The 26,211-nt window shown below is 52.9% G+C and overlaps 1 protein-coding gene across 5 annotated transcripts in view; it reads right to left on the bottom strand.

Annotated features, from left to right (window-relative positions):
- AAK1 (AP2 associated kinase 1) overlaps positions 1 to 26,211 on the bottom strand; it is a 56,623-nt gene that overhangs the window by 7,238 nt on the left and 23,174 nt on the right. The window contains exons 5-22 of one of the 5 annotated variants that reach the window (XM_084221921.1): positions 25,563 to 25,705; positions 22,243 to 22,364; positions 20,820 to 20,901; positions 19,713 to 19,845; positions 18,530 to 18,633; positions 17,561 to 17,640; positions 16,729 to 16,883; positions 16,395 to 16,648; positions 16,003 to 16,206; positions 15,368 to 15,588; positions 14,376 to 14,533; positions 13,893 to 14,000; positions 12,239 to 12,334; positions 8,474 to 8,575; positions 7,462 to 7,563; positions 6,617 to 6,727; positions 5,019 to 5,123; positions 1,887 to 3,872 (exon numbers count right to left, since the gene is read on the bottom strand). In XM_084221921.1, coding sequence (XP_084078047.1) covers positions 3,778 to 3,872; positions 5,019 to 5,123; positions 6,617 to 6,727; positions 7,462 to 7,563; positions 8,474 to 8,575; positions 12,239 to 12,334; positions 13,893 to 14,000; positions 14,376 to 14,533; positions 15,368 to 15,588; positions 16,003 to 16,206; positions 16,395 to 16,648; positions 16,729 to 16,883; positions 17,561 to 17,640; positions 18,530 to 18,633; positions 19,713 to 19,845; positions 20,820 to 20,901; positions 22,243 to 22,364; positions 25,563 to 25,705 — 2,375 coding nt within the window. In that variant the 3' untranslated portion in view covers positions 1,887 to 3,777. Of the gene's footprint in view, positions 1 to 1,886; positions 3,873 to 5,018; positions 5,124 to 6,616; positions 6,728 to 7,461; positions 7,564 to 8,473; positions 8,576 to 12,238; positions 12,335 to 13,892; positions 14,001 to 14,375; positions 14,534 to 15,367; positions 15,589 to 16,002; positions 16,207 to 16,394; positions 16,649 to 16,728; positions 16,884 to 17,560; positions 17,641 to 18,529; positions 18,634 to 19,712; positions 19,846 to 20,819; positions 20,902 to 22,242; positions 22,365 to 25,562; positions 25,706 to 26,211 lie in introns of those variants that run through there. The other 4 variants (XM_084221923.1, XM_084221922.1, XM_084221919.1 and 1 more) reach the window with 4 other exon arrangements.

Genomic DNA, 26,211 nt, shown 5'->3' with positions numbered 1-26,211 from the left:
ACTCAGTACCCCAGAACACACTCTGCAGATACTCAGACAGCAACCTGAGAGAGCTTTACCCCAGGTGACAGCCCTGGCACCTGGAGTTTCCCCAGCTTCCAAGGAAAACAGTGCCCTGAAGTGGCAGAGTACTGAAATTACCAAGAGGAAAACTAGAAAAGATTTAGTCCCTATTAAGAAGAAGCAGAGCAGTCACCACAATGGTGAGGATCTCACTTCTGGAGCAGAGCCCAAAAAAACAGATCAGGGGAGACAGAGAAACTCCTGGAGTCTAAAGCTCCCCTTCCACCAGGAAACACTCCTGATTTTCAGATCAAGCCAGAGTCAGGCAGGACTCAACATCCAGGAACAGGCAGCTAAAGATCAGCACAGTTACCAGTGAGCAGAATTACTAGTTTGGAATTTTAAAGGCGTCAAAGGCTTGTCACTCCTTCATCCTTGCACTGTGCAGGTTTTCCTTGTACTCCAGTTCCCAGAAGCAAACTGTTCCAGTTTCTAGAAGCAATGCCATGAAACAACAGTCCTACCCCACCCAGCACTGCCAGCAAGGAGGAACAGCACAGCCCCAGAGGTCAGTGACACCTGTGGCGCTGCACAGCCGGCAGGATCAAGTGTTTGCTCAAAGCCACTCACAGAGGGAGACCCAGAGGCAGATCCAGAGCATTCAGTTCCAGAGGATGAGGAATTTAATGCTGCAGTTCTGGCATACCTGCAGCTGTCAGGAGTTTAGTACACCAACCCACATCCCACATCCCAGCAGCTCACGAACTGTCTGAGCCCTGCACACCAGGAGCAGGCTCATTCTGGGAGATGTCCCCAGAACACGCCCAGCCAGCAGCCCCTCCTGGCTCCCCAGGGCCAGCACAGTGAGAGAATTTTTAAATAAGGTAGTTTTGCACAGCTTTTAGGCCAAAGAACACCATTGCTGCTCCTTTACAAGAGGCTCCTTCTAAAAATGATTTTGCTCCACAGAGATTGGCTCACGCTGCCCTGGCCTGTGCTGGGTGGGCCAGAGGAGGATGCAGATCTGCCACAAAGCCAGGATTCTCCCACCCACTGTCCCAAAACATCGCACAGCACCTGAAGCCCTGGCCAAGGAGGTCCCAAGGGATCCTGAGAAGACTTGGACAGCCCAAAGCCAGGGAGCTGCAGCTCCTGCTTTGGGACAGATGCTGCCAACACAGTGGATGGTGTCAGAAATGAGGAGGCTGGCTGAACTCATCTGGTTAAAGATGAACAGGAGGTTTCCAAAGGCAGGGGCCCTTCCCAGCCTGAGCCCCTCAGAGTAAGCAAGAACCAGCACCAAAATTCCAACCATTCCTTTGAGCCTCTGCCACCCAAGCCCAGAGCTTGCTCCTGCACCCAAAGCACGACCCTGAGGTGAAGGGAAATTGCTGCAGGTGCTGTGGCTGTGTTTGACCCTGCCAGGAGATCCACCAGAACAGTCACTGCCAGCCCCAGCCCCGAGGGAACAGGAACAGCCCTGCTGGGGTGGCACTCAGCACCTGCTGAGCCCAGAGCCCTTCGGAGGGGCCAGGACGCCCCCCTGGCTCCCACCAAGCCACAGCACCGACTGTCAGCCCCCCAGGGGACACCAAACCTGTCCCGTGGGACACAGGGCGAAGCACTCACACAAACTCCTCAGCTCTGAGCAGCACCAGCACCAGCCCAGAACCTTGGGACACTCACAGTTTCTGCAGAGTTTACAATGAATCCCCATCTCCACTCATCTCTCAATTCCATTCGCTCCGCAAGCACATGTGAGTATTTTCTGATGAAGGAGGTCTCTACAATATCAGATTTCCACCCACACCCAGGAACAGCTACTTGAAAAAGCAATAAAATAAACATTCACATCTGCTTATTTAATAGCATTATTAACAACCCAGTGCATTTGTCATTTTTTCCAGAACCCTTGAACAAGCGCCATTAGATTTAAAATCTTAAACATTCTTTAAAAGTACTTTAATTCACAGAAATCTTTGTTTCTAATATACAGTAGATGGTTACTTTTTAAAATCCATTCTCTTTTCATATAATCTCAGTATCTGACTATACAATAACTTTCTATCTATAGCATCTTCGTGTTTTCCAGTCCAGCTCGCCTGTGCTTTAGGAATATAAAACAAAAAAATAATAAAGTTCTATCCACAATTTTACTAAGGTCATTTCCATAGTTCTCATGTAAAGCTTCTCTTGGAAAGTGCAGTATACACATGTAATGATACAACACACGTAAGCAATACTTTTATTAGTAAGTGTAGGTTTTAAAAGAAGAGTAATGTAGAGACACAACCGATGGGAGCTCTATGTACAGAATTTGTTAAACTAAGTGTTGGGCTGGGGAGGAGATGGAGAGAGGAGAGGAGGAGTCACAAACTTGGGGTTCTTCCCTTCCCAGCGGGGTCAGCACAGACACATTCAGTCGCTCGCACTTTCGCACGGGGGAACTGCACTGGTACTAATACAGCTACAAACACAAACACAGGGAGCAGGAAGCTGGGGAGAATTCCACTACAGAGGAAGAGTCCTTCTGCTCAGAGAGGGCTTTCAAACACGAGATAGAAATTCCAGACTCGGTGGGAAGCCAAGGAGAACGAGCTGAGCGGATCCAGCTACGGACAAACCAAGCGAGTGGGGGAGGAAAAGGGAGAACCCATCGAGTTGTAGCAGCACTGATTTCAAACCACCTGAACCCAGGGCATGCGTGGTCACAGAGACTGGGGTGGAGAGAGGCCCACAGGAATCTTTGTCTACTGAAACAATGGCTCCATACTGAACTGGGGTGCACTATAGCAGTTACAAGAGAAAATGGAGAACCCAGAACAGATACCAGATGCTTGACTAAAACCAGGATTAAAAATAGACAAACAGCCGTAGGACAATTTGTTTCATACACCATTTACAGTAGGTTGAGGGGAGTTTCTTTTTTTCCAGTCAAACACAGAAAAGAAGTCACAGAAAATACATCTGCTGCTGCCACAGCGCCCTTTTCACCCCAAAAAAGGTCAGTGAAACACTGGTCACAGCCATACTCACATGGATTTGGTTCAAAACCTTGTCACGCTTCATTTAGGGTCATTTCTGCAGCTTTAACAATCTGGGTTTTTTTCTTTTTCCTTTTCTCTTTTTTTTCCTTTTCTCTGTTTTCCCTCTCCCCCAGGAAGTGCAGTTTGTTCCCAGCAGGATTGTCAAAGAGCACACCATGAGCTGGGGGCAGCTGGAAAACTCTTCCTGTGCACCATCACCAGAGTATGGCCGGGAGGAGCTCGGGGCTTCCTCCTCCTCTGAAGCAATTCAGAGCCACCAGCTCTCCTGCCCCGTGTCCTGCAGCTGAGGGACATCCCTGCCACTGTCCCCTGGCCCCTGCCAGCCGTGGGGAACAGAACCAGAACCAGAGCCCAAAGCACAAAGCAAAGGTGGGGCTGCCCTGCTCACGCCCTGCCCCAGGGACAGGAGGCTGGGGCAGGGTCACAGAGCAGCCCCAGCTCCCTGAGCAGGGCCAGGGGGACTCAGGCTGCTCCCCTGGCCATGGCACAGGGCTCTACCAGCCTGAGAGACACCAGGCTACCTGGAGAGCTGAGCCAGAACCTTCCCCAGGGCACGGGAGCACAGGGAGAGAGGTGGGTGACTGTCTCCTGTTGGCAGATTTTTCTCTTAATTAAAGGAGAAAAAAGAAAAGAAAAAAAAAAGCCCCAAAGAAGCACAAGGAAGGAAACTCTTCTGGCAAGGAAACCGGAGGTGTGGGTAGTTACAGAAACTGCTACTGTGTCACTGCTACAGGTCTATGAGCTGATCCACCAGCAGCAGAGACCTGGCTATGTTGGGAAGACTGGACTCAGAGCTTCCACTGTTGTTTCTAGAATGCCCACCTGAAAGTGTGAGAGATAGGAATTCAGTATTGAACAGGACACACACACACACGACAGTTTCAGAAGTTCAAGATCAAGAAAGAAAGAAAAAAGTCAAAGCAAAACAGAGAATTTGCTCAAGCTTTTCTCATTATTTGTATCAGCATAGCAATGAATCCCCTGCTTGCTGTTCACCCTCTCCCCCCACACCAGACCAGCACAGCAAATCCCTACAAACCCATTCTTTCCACAAAGTTTATCCAGGACCCTCTCCTCGCTAAGGGATCTCTAAAACAAATTCAAAGACTCCCACAGCCCACAGAAAGGACAGAATTTTAAATCTTGAAATCTAGTTGCTACTTTAGGAGCACCTTTGGGTGCTTTGAGCTCCTTCCAGGAGAACTGGGCTATCGTGGGACTGGGACTTGGATACTAAAGGAGAGACCCAGGGAATGGTTTGGGTTGGAAAGGACCTTGAAGTCCATCTGGTTCCAACCCCCCAGGGGAGTCTCTCTTGGCCCAGCCTTGGGAGAAATCCCTGACTTCCAGAGGAGTTTGTAATGTCTGAACTGCTCCTAACAAGTGCCAGCCTCTGAAAGCCAGGACTGGTGCAGAGCAGGGTTCAGCACATTCCTGCTGAGACCAAAAATGGGAGTTAGGAAAGCCAAAAGGTTCTGTGACCAAACTGAAAAAAAAAAACCAAAAAAGCCTTAAAAACACCCCAAAAACACCCAAAAAAAAGTCCAGGATTTGTCTTTACACCTCTCCAAGCACATCAAAGGCTGTAATCACAAAATCCTTTCAGAGAGGCGAGTGCAGAGAGGGGACCCAGCTCCCTGATCCTTCCCTGGGCAGGAGTGAAACCCTGCCTGCTGCTGTCCCTGAGGAGCTGCTCTGTTAACCCAGCAGGGCTCTGGCTCCTGGCAGGGATCTCCCCAGGGGGATCTGGGCCAGGATGCTGAAATGAGCAGCTGCCCACTCCCTGCCCTGCAGGCTCTGCCTGCCCAGAGCTCCTCAGGGAGGTGGGACAGGGAACCAGACTCCTGTCTAGTATTCCACAGAGTGGAACCAGTCACATGTGCTGCAGCACCCCTGCCCCAAAACTAATTTATATATCCACTGCTTGCCTTTTTTCCTTCCCTTTTTCACTCCCACATCCTGGCTTACCTTGTGAATTTTTGGATATCAACACTGGAATTGGGTCAAACTCATCTTCTGTCACTTTTTCAGAGCCCTCAGGAGCATCAAAGCCTGATATCAGGTTAGTATCTTCTGCAGCATAGAAGAGAAATAAGGGTAAAGAAGCAAAGACAGCAGAGAGGCTGGTTAGAATTGCCAGGAAGTGTTAGAACATCTTAATGTTTTCAGAGACAGCGTTTAGAAGCAGGAGCTTTATTGAAAAGGTGAAATGAAGTTGGTAAGTCTGGGCAGGAAAGAAGAGAGGCAGTGAAACACAGAAGTGGAGGGGATCAAACCAAACCAAGCAGGACCCAGAACAGATCCTGACCACTCTGAAGGCCCAGCTGCACAGCTGGAAGCTGTGGCAGAGGCCTGGGTAAGCTGCCAAGGACTGAAGGTGCTCTTGGTCATGAGCATGGTGTGAGAGCTCAGGCTGGCTCTCATGCACAGGGAGAGGAAAAGGGCTGGAGGAACAAAACAAACCACAGAAGAAATTCCAGTCATCTACATGAGACAAACCCCTGAGCTTTACTCGAGCAATAAAACAAGAAGGGCAACATGAAGTCAGATTTCCAAGGAGTTTACCTGCCTGGAGAGAGCCCAGATGCTGTGAGAGGCTTTCCAGAGGCCCCTAGGGCAGTTCTGGGAGATAATTCCAGTGATTCAAACCACATCAGCTGCAGTTCAACACGTGGGAGAGGCACTTCCAACCATCTCCAGAGATGAGATGATTTATCCATCTCATCAGGCAATTATGTGTTTTCAGAGCCTCTCACACTCCCTGGGCATCACTCCTTGTTCCTTCAGACACCTCAAACACCCTCCCAAATCTGCTCCTCAGCTCCTGTATGAAGTGTTCCTGAAAGCCCAGCAAGGACACATCAACCCAACAGTTTTCATGAGCAGAACATTCCTGTCTGACTCCTGCTAGGAATAAAAGATTTCCACCTAAAGCTGACCAAGACTGAACAGGTTTGGGGAGAGGTGAGGCAAGAAAGCACTTGTGGAACTGCTCTGTGCTCTGGAGGCTCAGACCCAGGGAAAACAACCCTGAGGGAACCCCCTGGCCTTCCTCCTTAGGCTCCTATTCATGTTTGCTGTGACACCACAGCTGGACTCAAGAACTTCTCCTGATAAGGACAACGCTCTCTAGGGCTGGAAGAGCTCAACTGCCTGGGATGCTAATTCAAACAAACCACAGAAAATTCCTTTTGTTCCAAAACCTTGTGACAGATGATGATCAGGCTCCCTTCTGGAATTAATAATGCAGAAAACCCCCCAAGTCTCAAATGCCACGTGGAAAATGCAAACCCAGAGTGCATTCAGTGAGGAAGGGCTGCACACAGAGCCCACCCTTCCTGCTGGATCCCCCCATGGAAAACAACACCACTTTGGACAAACTCTGTCTTTACAGTCAAGCTGAATAATTGATTCCCCCCCTCTTAGTACATCAGTGCACATTCCAAGTTTGAGCAGCCTGGGAAGAAAACCAAGCAGTGGCTCGGGGACAATAAAACACCAGAACAGGTCAGAGCAGCTGTCTCTGTGAAGCAGGAGGGCCAGGCTGAGAGCAGAGGGCCAGTTACCTTTGTGAGGCTGAGCTGTGAAAGCTACGGGAGCAAACTCGTCCAGGAGGTCAGCAGCAGGGTTAGAGAGCAGAGAACAGTCAAGCAGAGAGTCTTCCCCAGTGAGAGAGTCTGGATCCAGGTGAGCATTTGGACAGGACACAAACAGGGTTAAGCTCTCGTTGCCACGTCCCCCTCGCCCCAGGCAGGGGGGAGCACAGCTTTGGTGCAAAGCCAGCACAGAAACTGCCACTGCTTGTGATGGAGGAGATCCCACTGCCCCAGGGAGGGCACAGGACCAGCAGCCCCAGCAGGGCCCTGTGTCCCTCTGAAGCTGAGCAGAGCAATGCCACAGAGCCAGGTGAAGGGGCAGAGAGAGCAGCTGCAGGCACTCCCAGCAGGAGAGCTCGAGTCCTGCTGCTGTGGGCAGGGGCCCAGCCAAGGCTGCACAAGGAGAAAGGGCAGGAGCTGCTTTGCTCCCTCTGGGACAAACCAGGGCTGCTCCTGAGCTCTGAGCACTTCATGGAGCCATGCAGCAGCACCTCCAGCTCTGGGAGGGTGGGCTCAGGGACACCAGCACAGAATGTCCTGAGGGGGAAGGGACACACAGGGATCAGAGCCCAGCTCCTGGCCCTGCACAGGCACCCCAAAACCCCACCCTGGGCACCCCTGGCAGCGCTGGCCAAAGGCTCCTGGAGCTCCGGCAGCCTCGGGGCCGTGCCCATGCCCTGGGAGCCTGGGCAGTGCCAGCACCCTCTGGGGAAGAGCCTTCTCCACTGCCCCAAGGAGAGGAGGAAGCCCAGAGCAGTCCCTGAGCAGCCCCCGAGGGAGCAGGCAGAGCCCCCTGAGCCCCAGCCCTGACCAACCTGTCCTGTTGGAGGCCACGGAGTCGCTGTGGGACACGAGGCGCTGCGCCAGCGGGGCCTCCAGCCCCGGGATCAGGCTCTCCACAGCCACGGCAGCTTGGCCTTCCCACGGGCACACAGAAGCCACAGGTTAGTTTGCAAGGAAAAGCAGAAGGAGGAACTGAGGCAGGAGTTGTCTGAATCCTTTACTGACCTGTAGTGAGTGTCAGCTCAAGGGTTTGGCTGGTTTTGAACCCCGGTTTCAGCTTTTGTTTATTTTGATTTGTACAAGCCCAATTTGAAACACCCAGAGAGTGGAAGAGCAGGTTGCTAACACCTGCCCTGCAGCTGAACAGGAAGGAAATATCCACAAGATCCTTGTCCAGCAAAAGGAAAGCAGTGACCACTGGAGTCCCCTTGCATTCAGAGTAACTGATCATTAAAATTCAGACAACTGCCAGAAACTGCCAAAGCAGAAGAAGTTTTAATATTACAGGGAGTCATGTCCTTCCTTTCTGTCAGAGCCACAGGTCACACCCAGCTGGGACCCCACCCCACAGCAGCAGTGATGCCAACACCTGCAGCCTGCACTGGCAGTAAAACCCAATCCTGCAGCACCCAGAGCCCTGACCTGCCTGCAGCAGCTGCTGCCCACCTTCATCCCCAGCACTGCCAGCTCCAGGGAACCCTCCCCTTCCTCCTCATCCTGCTGAGAACCACGGGCACAGCCCAGCTGAGGGCCTGGGCCACGCTCAAACACCAACTCCCGACCACAAATAAAGGTATTTATTTCTGCCATCCTCAGTCAGCAATTAACTTCTCCTCCCAAGAGAACACCCGAGGCCCAGCAGTGCCAGTGCCAGAGCAGCCAGCAAGTCCCCCCTGCTCAGTGCCCACCCCAGAGGGAAAAGGCAGCTCAGGCTCAGCACCATCCAGGGGCTGCTCTGGGAGCCAGGGGAGCATGCAGGGAGCATGGGGGGCACGGGGGGCACGGGGGGCACGGGGGGCACGGGGGGCACAGGGGGGCAGTTACCATTGGCAGGGTCTGCCGTGCTGCCGAAGGGGTCAGCCAGAGGCAGCAGCTCAGGGAGCAGCAGCGCAGGCTCGGGAGATTTGAGGCCCTCAATCAGTTTTTCTGGGGCAAGCAGGAAAAAGGAGGAAAGGAGGCAACAGAGAGAACAGCAGAAGAAAGAAGAAGACACCATTAATGAGGGCTGGCTGTGCTGCGTGTGAGCCCCAGAGCAGCACCTGCACCACAGGTAGGAAATGGCTGCAGCACAGAACCCTGAGTGCCCAGGGCTGCAGGGAGCTCTGAACAGAACCCTGAGTGCCCTGGGCTGCAAGGGAGCTGCTGGAGCTCAGCCACCCCTGCCATGACAGGGACACCAATGTGGCCTTGGACACTGCCAGGGGTCAGGGGCAGCCACAGCTGCTCTGTGCCAGGGCCTCACCTGCTGCACTGCAAAGATTCTCTTTAACCTCAACCCCACCTCCTCCAGCTCAGCTTTCTCTTCAGACCCCTTTTCCAACACATGCACACACCTGATGGAGTTCCCAGTCAGTTTGCCCAGACCTTGCACCTGCAGCCTCCACTGCCACAGACTCTGCTGCCATGCTGCTTTCACTGCTGGCCACACACCCCACAAACACTCAGAAAGCGTTTTAGGAAACACCAGAGTTAGGAAAAAACACCAATCAAGGAAATATCAATAATATCAATATCAAAAATATCAATCAAGAGATGAGAGAGGCAAAGGGGCTTGGGGTTAGAGCAGGCTATTAGAAAGAACAGGGACTCCTGAAAACTTGCAAGTTAAAAGGGAGCAGAGGGCAGAGCTGTGTGCCAAGGTGGGGACACAGTGCCCAGCAGGCACGTGGCCAAGGCAGCAGGGGCACACACAGGGCTGGTACTCACTGCAGGGCTGGCACCCACTGCAGGGCTGCCCTGGGCAGCACACCCAGCTCAGCACAGCACACAGCAGAGTCCTTTCCTCTGGGGGCCAGCTGGGGGAGAGAGACACAGCTGTGAAAATCCTGCCAGCGCGGTGGCCGGGAGGGCAGCACCAGCTGGGCAGGGATTTGTCACTGCCCAGGGCTTCTGCCAAGCACTGAGGGAGTCTGAGCAGCTCAAACAGCCCTGCCTGGTGTCCAGCCCATGGTGCTGCCTGGACCAGGCCAGGGAAGGCACTGCACCCCTCTGGCCTGGGGAAATGGGCTTGGGTCTCACCCAACACTGCAGGGACAGAAGGGGAATAAAGGAAATGGAACCAGGGCTCTGCAAACCCCACAGAGCTAACAGGACAACACCCAGCAGTTGTGGATGTGGCAGCCTGCTCAGAGAGTGAGAGCCAGAAAAGCTTTCCCAGAACTGGACTGGGAGACTTTAGGGAGCTGGACCCAAACAGTGATAGCCAATGATGAGAAACAACCTGCAAGTGTTGTTTTCCTAATATCTGTTTTCTTGTTATTCTCAAAGATTGTTTACAGATAGGCTTCTTGTAAATTCTTCAATCAGGTGAAATGCATGGAGTAAATGACCATCAGGCCCCCCTGGATCAGGCCAGTGTACAAAAGCAGCAGCTCAGGGCAGACTGAGGCACTCAGGCCACTCAGCCTTCTGACAGCTCTGTGTCATTTCTTTTTAAACAGTGACAAACAGTGGCTCCTTAAGAGAGCAAAACCAAGCAATTTTAGTTTCATGTTCAAGACCTCCAATATTTGTAGAACAGTAAATTCTCCTCCCTAAGATCAAACTGAAGGCCCAGACAGAAGAACACTGGATGCTCTCTACCCTCATTTAGCTGGGATTCTCATGGTCTGCTGGCTTTGAGGCTTTCAATCATCACACCCCCACCTTGTGCTCCCAGTAAATACAGCAATAAATCCATCAGGTTCCCACATGAGCAGCTGCCCTTTTGCATCTTCCCAACTCAAGATCAAACTCAGATCATTAGTGCACACCCACAGCTGCTGTGCATGCCTAATTGTGCATGTGCAATTACTTTATCTCAATGTGTCATCTCGGTGCAAATAAACCCTCAGCAGCAATACAGTTGTTTATTACAGCTGTTCCAAATACCCAGGCAGAGCTGGGCACCCAGTTATCTTCTCAGAATTTATGGGCCTGGAGTAGAGTTATGGTGATTAAAAACATCTCATCCAGTGTTTTGTTCCCAAAATAATAAAATACCCTCCCTCCACCAGTCAGTGACCCACAGAGAGAGTTCCCTGACCAACACCCCAGGATCAGTCAGTGCTGAAGCCTGAAATAAGCTCATTAAGAACAACTTGGCTCATTTTCCTGCACATACACAAGGAAATATGTTTTCAGCATGAATATTTCATTCTCCCTTGTTTTAACAGATGTTTTGCCATATTTTTACATCCCTCTTGCCAGCTCCTCTTCCTAGTTCCAATCCCATTAAGAGCTGCAGCCATTACACGGGGGGAGGAGGAGGAGGGACACCCTGGAACCACCCCTGCACCTGTGCCTGCTCTGACAGGCACCCAGGTGATGCCACCTGCACCTCCAGGTGCCAAGGGCAGGAGGCTGGTGGCTGAGCTGAGCTTTAGCCAGGTGAAAACCTGAGCTCAAATCCAGGAGTGTGATCCTTTCTGCTGCATTTCAAACAGACAGGCCCTCAGTTTCCAAGCTAAGAACTGCTCTGGAGCCCTTGTCCTTGGAAACATTCATGAGCTCCTGGCCTCAGGTTTTACTTTAAAAAGAACAAGCAAATGAAATTGGCTTTTCTGGGTCCTCCAAAGCAGCAGTGACCCAGAGCCTGGGCTAAGGATGAGGATGGGAGCTGCAGCTGTGCTCTGGGGCTCACCGACGTGGGACCTGCCTCACACCTTCACAGAGGGCTGAGAGATAAAAACATCCCCATATTCCAAATCCCACTGATTTGCAAATAAGCTCCTAAGCACTTACATAATCTGTGCTAAAAAGTGTTGGCTGCTGCATCAGAAATGTGCACAGAAAGGCTTAGAAGCAGCGCTGCAAAGTAAATGAAATAGCACCAACTGCACTGGAAAATCTTGCCAAATCTGAAAAGGTCACATGTAACTTGTGCTTCACAAGATGCTCAGATTTGCAACAGACTTTGGAAGCCAAAGAAACACTGACTCTTACAGGAAAGAAAGATTAACAATAATAAAACCTACAATTTCAAGGTTGGAAGCCATTTGAAAACAGTTTAAGTCAGAACCAGGTAATTAATCATCTGGGGATTATTTCTCATAGAATCTTGGAATGGTTTGTGTTGAAAGGGGCCTTAAAGCCCATTCCACCCCACCCCTGCCACGCAGGGACACCCCCCACCATCCCAGGTGATCCAGCCCCAGTGTCCAGCCTGGCCTGGGCACTGCCAGGGATGCAGGGTGGGCACCCTGTGCCAGGGCTGCACACCCTGCCAGGGAACAATTCCCAGTCCCAATCTCCCATCCAGCCCTGCCCTCTGGCACTGGGAGCCATTCCCTGTGCCCTGTCCCTCCATCCTTGTCCCCAGCTCTCCTGGAGCCCCTTCAGGCTCTGAGGTCTCCCTGGAGCCTCCTCTGCTCCAGACTGAACAACTCCAACTCTCAGCTTTCCCTCCTAGGACAGGGGCTCCAGCCCTCCCACCACTTTTGGCCGGCATGCTGAGCCTCTAAGGACACCCCCCCACATTTCTGAGATCACCCCAGTGCCAGGGAGCCCAGCAGTGCCCAGGATTTCAGGGGTGCCTGCACAGAAGCAGAAGATCCAGAGGCCAAAACAAAGGGCAGGACTCTGCCCCCTCCTCCCCCCAGCTCGGGTTACCTGGGGTGTCGGATAACGGGAGAGGAATGAAAGGATCAGGCACAGTCAGGAGAGGAGGGCTAGAGTCCAAACTCAGAATGTCTTTCGTTTTTTCAGCTGGTAGAGAAGAAGAAAGGAAGAGAAAAGAAAAGGCAGAGTGAACAGAGAAAAGGAGAAAGCACAGAACAAACCCCAGCACAGGCACAGCCCCACACAGGCACACTCTGACCAAGTGTGCTACTAAAAAGAATAAAAACCCAAACAAAACTGCTGTTACCATGCAGCTCTCCAACACAATTTGACCCACAGATCTCAGAACATTTCCTGGCAGGGAAGAACTGTTATCTGCCTTCACAGCAGCACAAAAGGTGAAAGGTTTCACAAAGGACACAGAGTCTGCAAGAGAATCTGCAGCACTGTGCACCAGCCAGGCTGGGACAGGCTCCTGTCTCTGAGGAAAGAGAGAGAAGGGCTGGAAGTGCCCAGCCCAGCAGCAAGATTCCCAAGATACCTTCCTGTGCCAAGCCCCAGGACTGGGAAGTCAAGGGGCACATTTTGCAGACAGACACTGCAGAACTGAGCAGGGTACAGCAGAGCCCAGGGCACACAGATGCTCCCCAGGCTCTGCAGAAGGTGCTTTGCAGCTCAGCATGGAGCTGCTGCTGCTCAGCATCATCCACAAAGGCTGATGGAACACCAAAAACTGCTCACAGCTGGACAAACCCAGAAAGCAACACCCCAGGAGCACTCCTGTGTCTTCACAGTCTGAAGTCTGTGGGACTTCAGCTCCTTAATTCTCTGGTAAGAACCAACACACCAGGCTCAGTTATAAGCTCCCCTAAATCTCCTTTTATAAATAGAAATAAGCACAAATGGATTTGTCACTCCTTGCCCCACACAGGATTCTTCAGCCTCTTCCCAGACTCCTCTCACCAAGAGCTGTTTTGTTTCAGTGGGGAGGCATCAGCCAGGAGCATTTGTCACCAGGGGGAGGATCCCTGGCTTCTGCAGCTCCTGGAAGCAGCTTTCCACCTCTGTGCTTGGCAGCTCTGAGCTGCCCCCAGTGAGAACTGATGCTGAAGGAGTAGAAATGGGCAGCAGGACTCACCAAGGGTGTTTGGCAGAGAAGGGGCTGCTCACAGCAAAACCTTGGGACACAAGCACCAAAGGAGAACCAGACAAGGTCCCACAGGCAGAGAAACTCCTCACACCTGCCAAGGTGGAGCCACACAGCCCAGCCAGCCCAGACATTACTGCCTCCACATGTCAGTTACGAGACTGTGCTCTGCTCCAAGGACTCTCCCTGCTCACTCATCCCTGCTGCCCTCCTCACTCTGCAGCACAGGTGTTATCCCTGCTCCTCCAAACAGAGCAGCAGGTCTGACCAACACCTCCCAGCCAGCTCCCTCACTGCACATGGCAGCTTTTACTCCTTGTTATGAGCTCCATGGAACTTCCACACACCAAGCAGCTTCCTTGGGAACTCAGGGCTCAGTTTCTTCCCTCACCACAAGCCCCACTTCTGCCTCCCCACAGTGTCCTGTCTGTGCCACCCAGCTGTGACATTCCCTCCTCTCCTGAAGTGCCAACCCCCTTCCCTGCAGTTTGTACCCGTTTTCCTTCCCTTCCAAAGAGGCTCTGGCCAGGAGCTGCCCTCCCATGCTCCCAGACTCACCTGGCCCAGCAGGGAAGGAGGAGCCACCGAAGGCGTCCGCAGGGGCTGCGGGCTGGAAACCTGGCATCAGGTTCTCTGTGGAGCTGCCTGCCTTTTCTGGAGCTTTCCCTGCAAAGCAGACCCAGAGTTAGGGGGAAACCTCTATTCTGAAACTTCTCTTCTGTTCTATTCTGAAAGTAGGCTGCTCATCTGTTTGTTCAGGACGCCGTTCTACAGTGACTCAAGGCCCTTGCTGCAAATCCCAACTTGCAGATGAAGCAGAGTTTAAACTGCAGCTTCCACAGGCACTTGAGTACCAGTCAAAGCAGCTGGTACCTCTGCCTTGGAGGCACCACAGAGCTGCAGACACAAAGGCTGTGGGAGGATTTGGCCAGAGGACAGTAACAATATGGGGCACCCGAGCAGTGCCTGCCCAAAAGCATCCCCAACCCACGGCACCTTCCCTTTCAGAGCAGGCAGGTGCTACAGCCCCCCAGCACCTACCATCCCCCAGCTTTGCAAAGTCCTTGTTCAGCAGCTCCTCAGCTGTCAGCTTGGAGAAGTTGTCATCATCAAAGGGGTTCCACGTGGACACGTCAGGCGGGTTGTAGACATTCTGCTGCGAGGTCCTTGGCGAGCCCGAGGGCGTGGTGGAAGCAGATCTGGATGGGATCACCCCAAACAAGAGCCATTAACCCATCTGAAACCCCCTGGCCAGCACCATCAGCTGGTGCAAGCCACTACACTCTAATGACATCTAATGGCTGCACTCTAATGACTTCCCAATTAAAACATGCAGTGTGAGTTACTGCAGCCCCATGCTCAGAAGCCTGGGAGCACTGAGGCTGAGCACCAACATCTCAGGGGTTAAAACCAACAGCCAAAAGGTTTCTTGCCTGTAGACACTGTAAAAGGGACCTAGCAAATACTCCTAGGGAATCAGAGCTCCACTAAGATCTCCAAGACCATCAAGTCCAACCTTCAGGAAGTGCTGGTGCCAAGCAGGGAGAATGAAGTGCACACCAGAGCTGTGGCTGAGATGTCACTGCCTTTTGGGAGCCAGAGAAGGCCCTGGTCACCCAAAGCTTTTTGGGAGCTCAGACAACTCATGAGGGGCAAAAATTATCCAGCACTTCCTGCCATGCCCTAAACTGAGGTCTTGAAGACAAAGACTCACTCAGAGTTTTGTGCCTACCTCCATTCAGAGCTTTGCATCCAACACCTCCCAGAGCCTGACCCAGCCTTCACTCCACACCCCACACAGGGCCCTGGGACTACTTGGACCTGTTGAGGCTGAGCCCCAAAACCCTGGGTACCTACTTGGACTTGTTAAGTCTGACCCCCAAAGCCCTGGGCACCTACTCAGACTTGTTGAGACTGACCAAGAGCTGACCCCCCAAGCCCTGGCACGTCCCCGGACTTGCTGAGGCTGAGCCCCAAAGCCCTGGGCACCTACTCAGACCTGCTGGGGCTGACCCCCAGGCCCTGGCACGTACTTGGACTTGTTGAGGCTGGCCTCGGCAGCTGCAGCCTGCAGCAGCTGGGTGGATTTGCTGGCGGGCACGCCGAACACGGCGCTGTGGGTGACGTCGCTGAGGATGCGGCGGTGCCCCGCGCGCTGCGCCTTGGGCGAGGACGGCGGCGTCAGGGAGCCCAGCTTCTGCCCCTGAGCCTGCTGCTGCTGCTGCTGCTGCTGCTTCTGAGACTGCACCTGGGCCTGCCAGGGGAGGAAAGCACAGTGACCTCGCTCAGAACGGCAGCCATGGGGAGAAAACAGCTCCTGCTGGAGCACAGAGCATGCCAGTCATGGGCTGGGGAGAAAACCGCTCCTGCTGCAGCACACAGCATCCCAGTCATAGACTGGGGATGGTCTGGAGGGGAAAAACCAGACAAACAAAGGGATTTGCTGCTCTGCAGCAGCGTTTCAGGATTACTGCACAGGCAGAGAGCTCTCTCCTTTCTGTGGTGCAGCTCTGGAGGTAAAACCTCCACTAGGACTTGGCAAAGACTGGCTGGGCTCAAAGCTGCTCGGGGGTAGAGAGGCTGAGATGCAGAGCAGAGGTGGAAAGCCTCAGATCAGCACTCAGGAGCTGGCAGAGGAGCATTTGTACCCAGAGCCCCAAGGTCTCACCCCCTGCTCCTGCGGCTGTGCCGGCGCTGCCGAGCCAGGCTGGGCCTGGGGCTGCTGCTTCTGCTGAGCTGCTGCTGCTGTGCTCTTCTGCTGCATAGCTGCCTGCTGGGCCAGCAGCTGCTGCTGCTGCTGCTGCTGCTGCTGGTAGTAGTTCTGCATCAGCTGCTGCTGCTGTGCGGGCGCTCCTTGCTGCATCACTGGGAACTGGGAAACAATTGCTGGTTGAGAGGCTGGAGGCGTGGAGGAGCTAGAGCAAATCCTGCTAGAGCATGGGGACACACAGGAAATGCCTAAAAGCTGCACCCACTCCCCCCAAAGAGCAGGAACTTGCCATAAACACCGAGCTACAGCCCAGCAGACAGAGATGTGATGAACCTGGTGCACACACCCACCTGCTGTGCCTGCATCATCTGCTGCTGCTGCTGCTGCTGCTGGAAGAAGGCAGCCTGCTGCTGCTGCTGCTGCAGGAGCTGCTGCTTCAGGAAAAGCTGCTGCTGCTGATGCTGAGGGGTGGCCTGGGGCTGTGTCGAGGGCACCTGGGGCTGTGCCTGGGGCTGGGCTGGAGGCTGCTGGGGGGCTGCTTTAGCCTGGGGGGTGCTGGCAGGGAGCGAGGGCTGGGCACTGCCCAGGGCAGCCGGGCCTGCAGCTGGGACAAGAAGCCAAAGGCAGGGTTAGGTCACTGCCTGAGGCACAGGGGGGCAGGGAGCACACAGACACACTGCTCACCCTGGGGCTGAATGGCTGCCTGGGCTGTGGCTCTCTTCCTGGGCGTCAGGGCTGGCTGGATGGGCAGAATTCCAGGGTTGGGCTGGGTCTGTCCTGCTTTAGGTCTCTGGCGGGGTGCTATGGACGTTTCTGTCGTAGGGATGGGGTCTGTGAGCCTGTTAAGGAAGGAGGAGAAGGAAGGGCAGTGAGCACAGCCTGTGAGCTGGGCAGCTGGTGCACAGAACACCCAGCAGGGCTCAACACTCGCCCACACCTCAGCTGGGTGTGCCTGGCAAGGGTGAAACACTCATGGGCACCCGGGCACAGTAAAAGCTCCTGCACGCATTCCCAGCAATGAATCCAACACTGCCAGTCATGGCATCTTCTGCTGGTGGACAGCTGGGACTTGTCAAAACCACTCAGCTTATATCCAGCTATTTCCTACAACATATTGCTTGAAACCACTCAGACTTCTGAAGGAGCACATGGAGGACACCATCAGCTCATGAGCAGCTGGTACCTTTGGGCAGAGTTGTCTGAACTGCCATCTTCAGATGCACTTGAATTTGGTTCATCCACCCCACAACCAGGCCACTGAACTCTCCTGATCTCTGCTCAGTGTTTACTGAGCTCCAAAAAGGCACAGCAACAGAGAGGAGCAGCCATGCCCCCAGCCTTCTGTGGTTTGGAGATACCAAATTGATAACTAATGAATTTGATATCAGATTGTGTCTGAGTCAGGGAGAATAACTTGGCAACTGAAGTCTCCAAGGAAGCAGCACAATCCACCTTTGCTGATAAACAGCAGAGACAAGAGGCAACAAAAGAGGGAGTACAAAGCAGGTGAGGTTACCTGGCCTTTGGTTGACTCTTCTTTGCAGCAGCTTCACTTGCTTTAACTGGGTCTGGGAGTTTAGCAGGGATTGGAGAGTTCTGCAGATCCCAAAAACACCCAATGTGGTGTTTCAAGGGCAGAAAACAGAGTCAGAAATAATGTGCAAAAACACAATAAAACAGAGAGATCTGGGGATCCCCAAAGCAATTACTCCTCATTTTGACACATAAACACCACAAGGTTCATGTCATGGGGAGACAGCAGTTTGGGAGAGTCTTTACAAGGGAAGAAAAGAGGGCTCAGCTTTTTGACCACTGAACATGGGCTGTGAACACAAAGCTCCACAGCACAAGCTGGGCATTTTTAAAAGACAACCAGGGGACAGTAGTGACAAAATTTATTAATGATGCTATAAAAACACAGGCATAATGGACTCAAACTACCTCTTATTCATAAAGACCATATATAAGCACATGAACACGGGGAAAAAACCCTAAATTTCTATTTATGTAGAAACAACAAAACAAAATGTCTGTCACAGTGTCCATAACAACGTAAGAAAATAATTGTCCACTCCATTTTTCAGCTGAAGTCTCTGAAGACACACCAAGAAGGGGCAGATGGTTGTGTAAGGCTGATGCAGTTCAAATGCCAAGTCCCAGAACTGCTGTTCAAACCCAAGTGCAGGCCAAATTACACATGCTATGATGAGTGTGCCTGGAAATCAAATCGGTTTCCCAAGCATGGCCTCATTTTCCATGTTCACATGCACAAGATCTCTTGGTTGGCCGCACACTGGTGACTGGGTGAGGAGGTAAATCAGGGACAAACAGAACGATAAACCCTGATTTCTGACCCAAAACATCCAAACCAAACTGTGCTGTTACAAACAAGACCCTCCTGAGTACAGGACTTGGGCACAATGGTCAGTGTTCATCAGCTGCCCCCAGCCCCCCCCAGAGCCCCCTCAGGCCACCCCCTGCTCACCTGGACATTCTGCACTGGGCACTCCTTCTTGGCCAGTCTGAATGCAAAGTAGGAGACCTGATAAATGTCAGGCCTCTTATCAGGGTCTGGCTCGAGCATGTACCCTTGAAGAGATGGAGATGCAGAGATCAGAGCAGCAGGACACACAGACAGGGCAGCACACCACTCGTGACACACACAGCTCTTTGCTGTGCTCAGGGTGGGCAGCCCTGGCAGGGGTGCCCAGAGCAGCTGGGGCTGCCCCCGAGCCCTGGCAGTGCCCAGGGCCAGCCTGGAGTCACCTGGGACAGTGGGAGGTGTCCCTGCCACAGCAGGGGTGGCACTGGGTGGGCTTTGAGCTCCCTCTAACCCACCCAACTGCACATTTGGTACCACCAGGAGCTCACAGAGTCCTGTGCAGGCTGAGCAGGGCCGTGGGCTCAGCTGGGAACAGGGTGGGACAGCCAGCACGGACCAGGACAGATCTCCCACCAGAGCTGGGAGCCCCAAACCTCAGGGGCAGGGAGGGGAAATGCTGCTGGCCAGGGAACAGCACTGGGAGGGACTGGGCACTTCCAGGTGAAGCACAGGAAAGGGGTTGATGCAGCCCTGGTGTGCCAGCAGGGCAGGGAGACAGGGCAGCCACAGGCACCACTGCAGACAGCCCACAGCAGCTAGGAAAATACCAGCCTGCTCTGCAAACACATCCAACTCTGTGTGAGTCAAGACTGTGGCTAGGGAAAGGAAAAAAACCAAAAGCTGTGCTGGAAACAAGAGAGCTGCCCCAGCTTTGCCAAGAGTAGTGCATTGTACACTTAATTACACATTCACTCTAGTCAGTGGGATATTTATAAATCATTTCAGTTCTGTTTCCCAGTTCACAGGAGAGGAATTCTTATCACTAGCCCAAGTCACTGTGGTCTTTTCAGTTCCTTATCCAAACAGATTTATTACAGCAGGAGTACGTTTCTGCATAAAGGGGCTGATTGTGCAAGCTCCTGCAGACTCCAACCCAACGGCTGGGTGTGCTCCTGCCCTTCCCCAGAGCTCACTCCAGCCTGGCCAGGCTGACATCTCCTTGCCATGGTCACTCCCAAACCAGTGCAAGGTCACTGTAACCCCCCTGAGTGTGAGGAAGGCTCTGGAAAGGAGAGAGCTGCTGGAGCAGGGCGGGCAGGAGGAGCAGAGCCCGGCAGACACTCACGGATGAGGCAGTGCATGTCCTGCGAGTGCCGCGAGTTGTCTGGGATGGTGAAGTTGCCGTCACAAATGGCCACCTGGCTCTCCCCAAAGGGCAGGGTGAAGTAGCACAGCTTGTACAGCAAACAGCCCAGGGCCTGCAGAGAGACAACAGGCAGGGATTCCCCTGCTGAGCCGGGCAGGATCCGGGGTCCTGCTGGTGCCAGGCCTGCCCCAGCGCCCTGTGGGGGACCTGGCACAGGCTCAGCTGCAGGGGGAGATGGACACAGGCAGAGCTCTCCCTCCTCAGACTCTGGCCTGGGGACTGCTCATCATCACACGACCCTGCGTGTCACTGAACAGGCAAAGCCCTTCTGCCACACGCTGGGAGGGAGAGCAGAGCAACAGCACAAATAAATGGCAACCATCTTCATTAATACATCCATTCTGACAAAGAGAAACCAAAACTGCTTCCAAGATTAAGTCCAAACAACCTTTCTACTGCTATAAATAAATGCCAGGGAAGTACAGCTCATTCTGCAGGCTGCCAGGTTCTGCCACCCTTCCCTCTACTGCCACGCTGCTTCTGGCACCAAGAACCACCACCTATTGCAAAAGAAAACAGTTTTTGCACAAAGGGCTAATTATGAAACACTCCCACCACCTCAGAGGGGGGAGCAGGAAACATTTCCTAATCCTCAGAAACTCCTCATCAGCTCATCTCCTTTGTCACAGGATTTCACAATGAAATTGCACGCTGGCTTAAAACAGCCTCGATGAGATTTCAGGGAAAGGGAGGCTTCCAGCAGCACCAGCACTGGGACAGGCCTGGAAGCTGAGGCCCCACCACCATCCACTGCTCTGGACACACTCCAAGTGTCACTGGAGCACAACTCCTGCCATGGCAGGATGAGCAGAGCCTTTGGATCTCCCCTTTCCACACTACCACAGGAAAGAGTGCAAATCCTGCCTTTCCTCTGGCCGCCTTTGGGGCCCCGTCCTCTGCAGCCTCCCTGCTCAGCAGGAGCTCACCAGACACATCCTCAGAGGAATTCTGCATGCACAAACTGCCCAGGCCCCCAAAAAGCAGGCCAGCCCCGTTCCCCTGCCATGCCCAGGGGTTCATACATACCCAAATGTCTGCTTTTGTAGTGATGAGTTTGCCACTGTACAGGTTCACCATCTCTGGGGCTCTGTAGGACAACGTTGTGTACCTGCAGGGAAGGTGGGTCGGGGTTCAAAAGGGGGATAGCAGGTATGCCACATTCCCAAACAACTCCAAATTCACTCTTTCCCTACTCTTTTTAAGGAAAGGGATGCTAAAGATATCTATTGGAAAAATGTTCTAACAGCATCACCTGCTGCACACCTCAAACAGTAAAAGTGTCCTGAGAAGCCAAAACAGTAACCACAATCCTCTCTAAAGCACAGAATTCACCACAAAATGTGCAGTCATTTTAAGAACAGAAACATTCAAGGATTCAAAGCATTAACAAGGTCAGTAATCAAATGTCCTCTGCAATGCCCTCACTGCAGGGCTGTGGCTAACTGTATTACAGAGATTGTAACTGGATATGTGGCTCCCAAAAATTAGATTTCCACACCAGGAGTCCTGCTCAGAGCCACTGTGGCAAGGGATGGGTCACCGTGTACCTCAAACCACAGCGAGAATCTGCCTCATCTTAACAGCTCACAACAACAGAAAAGCTGGAAACTGCTCCACAGATTATGAGGCTCCTCTGATAAGATTTCCTGCCAGCAGGTCTGTCACTGCTGCCTGCTGCTTACCCTGATCACAGGAAAGCACTGCCAAAGGCAAAGGTTTTGTAGGCTTAGGTGTACAAGTAGGGCACTCCAGGGGGACTGCAATGCACTCTGAAAACCCCACTCACACAAACCCAGGAAATCCAGGAGGTGTAGCTGAATCCCAACAAAAAAGAGGCACCTGTTCCCATTTTTAACTGTATTAGCAGGAGTGGCCAGTCTGCAGCAGTGATGCTGCTGGAACTAAAGCAAGGCCAAGGACCTGCAGTGTGCTCCACCCTGAGCCAGGGCTCACTGAACTGCAGGTGAACCCCCTTTTAAAAAGCACCAAGGGGCACCAGAGATGCTGCCAGGACAGCTGGCAGTGCTGGGGCAGGAGGAGGAGCTGGACTGAACCCCTCCAGGAGCTGGCACTCCCCAGGATCAGCCCCAGTCAGCGCCCAGATCCGTGGGGAAGGGAGCTCAGCCAGGATGGGACTGTGCCAGCCCAGCCTGGAGCTCAGAGGAGCCAAGACAGATGAAGGACAGCCAGCCTGACCCTGCACAGGACAGAACAGGTCACTGCCTCGCCGAGGTGGGCTGTGCTCTGCATTAATCTCAGCTCCAAAGCAATTACATCAAGCTCAATTTATTGTTTCACCTTCCCCCGGGCACTCACTCACCTGCAGCAGACACTGCCATGCAGCACAGACAATCTGCTGCAACAGGCTGAGCCAAACCAACCCCAGCACCAGGGAAAAGCACCCTTCAAACACCAAGACAGCTGGGCTGGGAAGGCAAAGCACACTTACTTCTTGATCTCCTCCTCGACCGCATTCACCCCCTCTGTCTGAGGGTTCTGGAATTTGTTGGTGGCACTCCCAAAGTCACACAGGACGTAGTGGCCACGGTCATGCAGCAGGATGTTTTCAACCTGGGAGCATCACAGACAGACACAGAATCACTCAGACAAAAAAATATTCAGGGTTTGTTTTTTTTTCAGATGAGTCAAGGTTTTAAGTGCCTGAAGACATATCAGACATATCTGACACTAGAGTCTAAAAGTGACAGCAAAGAAAACAGGCATCAAAACTGTCACATCTCCTAAAATAGACATCAAGTCATGGAAGCACAGCTGTAACACTGCCTTCCATCCTGCCACCCCTCCCTTCTCCTCCTGCAAGCACATTTCCTTGCCTCTTGTAAGACTTCAATGTCCCAGTGCCTTTGGAGCTCAAGGTTCCTGAGGCACTGTGGCCCTGGGCTGGCATCTGAACTGGGGACAGGAAATCCAAGCTGTCCCAGCTTCACAAAGGGCTGGAACTCCTCCCAGTCTATGGAACAGGCAAACAACACACACTTCCATATTTATGAAATTAAGGCATCTCCAGGTCTTTGCCTGCATCTTACCTGTCCCTGAGGGGCTCATTCAAAACAAACCTCAGCTCATGCTCACATTTATTTGCTGTTCTCAGAGTCTGCTGGGGGCCCACAGTCCCTAAACAGGGGCTGTAGCAGCTCTCAGAGGCTGCTGAGACCCCTTTCTTCCAAATACAATTTGATACCTTCAATCAGGCAACAGAAACCAATAAGATCAGCAGAAACCTTCTCCTCCCTACCCACAACTGTGCATTAACAAAACTCTACCTTGCATCCACCTAAGGAAATTGCCTGTTCCAACACTGACTTCAAATGTGTGAAACCCTGCGTTCAGATCTTTGCTTTGGCAGAGCATCCCTGTGTTCCAGCTCCTCATCTGTGCAGCAGCACTAACAGCATGTTCTCTGGAGGGAACACACCATTTTTCATGTCTTTATCTTCAATCAGTGTCAAATGCTCAGATACAACAACGAGATAAAACATACTGCTCATAGAGCTCAAAATAAAAAAAAAATCACCACATAAGCATTTGCTAACAAAACCCTTTGGAAGCAGAGCTCCCCATCAAGGATGGTCTTTACAAGAAGGAAAGAAAAAGGAGTCAGCATTTTAAGCATCAGAAAATGCAGCCAAATTAGAGCAGCTGAGGGGGAGAAGGCTGGCTTGAAACCAAGGGTTAAACACGCCCCTTCCCCCGTGCCATCCATCTGCTCTGAATAAAGCACTGCACACAGATGTTCTCCCCAGCACACCAACACTGGCCCCCTTATTCCCTGCAAGCACTCCTCCAGCATTTCCCCAGGAGTCCTCCCACTTTATCTGCCTGAGCAGGCTGATTTCTCACTCAAACACCCTGAAAGCCTGGTCAGACATCAGCACGGGACTATCCAGCAACCAGGCTGGATCAGCAAACGCCAGGAGAAGGAAAAAATAAACACAGCAAAAGAAATCACTGCTACCACTGCCAGGCCAGAGAGAAGTGGCCTTAAAAGGAGTATGAAGGTGTCTTCTGGTCAAAGAGTCAGGAAGCTGCACCCCTGAGCACACCCGGGTGACACAGGAGCTCTGTGTGCCGCTCACTCACAGTGCCACGTCTCCTTTGCCCACAGCAAAGCTGGGTAAAGGTGCTGCTGTCCCCAGCTGTTGGTCACCTCCCAGCTGGGGACTGTGCCAACAGGAGGCTGCTCTGCTCCAGGCAAAGCCTCTGGGTTAATTCCAAATCAGAGCCAGGGGCCAGTGACACTCCTCCAGCTGCACTTGTCTGAATGGCTGGAAGCTCATTCACAGCCTCCCTTCTGCTGGCAGCAACCTCCAGCTCCAGAGCAGCATCAAAGAGCTGGGAGGCAAAAAAGGCCTCCAGGCCCCCCAGCTGCCTGCAAAGCCAACATCTGCCCCCTCTTCAGCAGGCTGATATTCACCCCAAGAAAACACCTACATGTCCCTCCTTACACCCAGAACTTGTACTAAACTCCTCTGGCCCTTCATCTCTCCTGGCTTTGCAACTGCCCCTTGACAGTATCACATTTTCTGTGTTAGTGTTTAGATCCCCAGAGGTCACCACGACAGAAACAACACACTACCCAAGCAGAAAACATGTCTCCAAGCAGAGAAGAGCCAGCCCTGCCTCTGGGCACAGCTTACCCAGAGTCAGGCCTTGCAAAAGCTGCCCTGGCCTAGGCAGCAGTGGGCTGGACACCAGCCCCAAGAGCCCATTTCAACTGCAACTCAGGCAGAAAGTTACAGCACAGATCAAGTCACTAATCCAGCACAGATGTTCCAGATTTACTGCCCTATAACACACTGAGATTGTTCTGCATTGACCCCCAGGGGTTCACCAAAAAGGTAAGGGCAGGGTTAATGCCAGCTGGGGAGGCTCCTGGTCCTCACCCTGCTTTCCTGACCTAGACAAACTCCTGCAAACTGCCCACAGACTATACAGCCTTAAATCCAGGACTCAGACTGGTAAGAGATCACCCCTGGGAAGAGACACAGAGCTGCTCCTGTACCCAAACTGACTGAGAGTGGCATCACTGTCATTTCAGACATGCCACAGCACACCAAACCCTGAGGATGTTCTCTCCTGCTCTACCTGACTCCCCTTGGTACACGTGGCATGTAAAACAATGGCCAGTGGCACAAACAAACATCAGTGAGGCTCTGAAAATAGAACCTGGCCCACAAAGCACATCTGAATTTCAAATGCACACAGCTGCCTCCTTCTTGGCTGAGTATTTCATTCCAGCTCGTGGAGAGCAAAGGGAAGATCTTTTTGTTTGCTGGATTACAGGTGAGGGATTTTCCCCAAGCTGGCCCAGCTCTGTTCCCAGCTAAGCACACAGAGTTTTACAACACACTTTCATGGTCAGAGCTCCAGAGGCCACTTTCAAAAGCTCCTAAGGATTCCTGCCCCAAGGCCAACACTTCTGAAGTGCTCCTTTTAATCTGGAAACAATTTTGTGAGCTACCTTAAATAAGCAGCGTTTCAGGCCACCGTGAATAATTCATCAGGTACATTCTGGCACGTGTGCAAGCCACAATTATTCACAAACATTTGTGTTTAAGCAGATCTATAGATGGCAAACATATGGTAAGCAGCACTGAGAGGCTCATTTCTGTTTTTATCTCCCAGCAGAGAGGTGTGTTTATGCCCACTTTCCCTCATTACCAGCAGGAGAAGCACAGCGTGGGCAGCTGGCAGACAGGCAGGAGGATGCCAGCAGCTCCCTGCTGCACCCCTGGGGCCAGAGCTCACCTTCAGGTCCCTGTGGATGATGGGGGTCTTGCACTGGTGCAGCCTGGCCACGGCCTCGCAGGTGTCGCAGAAGATCTGCAGGACCTCGCTCTCGGTGAAGCCGCTCTGCAGGCGCTGGTTCATCAGGTTCACCACCTGGCCCCCTGCAGCACACAGCAAGGGAGGGTGGGCTGTCAGCCACCGAGGGCTCAGGGAGCTCTGGGGGCCCACCACAGCAGGGACACAGCTCTGGGGGCCCACCACAGCAGGGACACAGCTCTGGGGGCCCACCACAGCAGGGACACAGCTCTGGGGTCCACACCACAGCAGGGACACAGCTCTGGGGGCCCACCACAGCAGGGACACAGCTCTGGGGTCCACACCACAGCAGGGACACAGCTGTGACCACCCCAAACCACAGCAGGGACACAGCTGTGACCACCCCAAACCACAGCAGGGACACTGAGCTGTGACCATCCCACACCACAGCAGGGACACAGCTGTGACCACCCCAAACCACGGCAGGGACACAGCTGTGACCATCCCCAATCACAGCAGGGACACTGAGCTGTGACCACCCCAAACCACAGCAGGGACAGGGAGCTGTGACCATCCCAAACCACAGCAGGGACACTGAGCTGTGACCACCCCAAACCACAGCAGGGACACT

This window comes from Fringilla coelebs, assembly GCF_963513975.1.
Source record: "Fringilla coelebs genome assembly, chromosome: 26".
Taxonomy (NCBI): Eukaryota; Metazoa; Chordata; class Aves; order Passeriformes; family Fringillidae; genus Fringilla; species Fringilla coelebs.
Note: the sequence above shows the minus strand (reverse complement) of the source record. Positions and strands in the feature narration are given on the sequence as shown.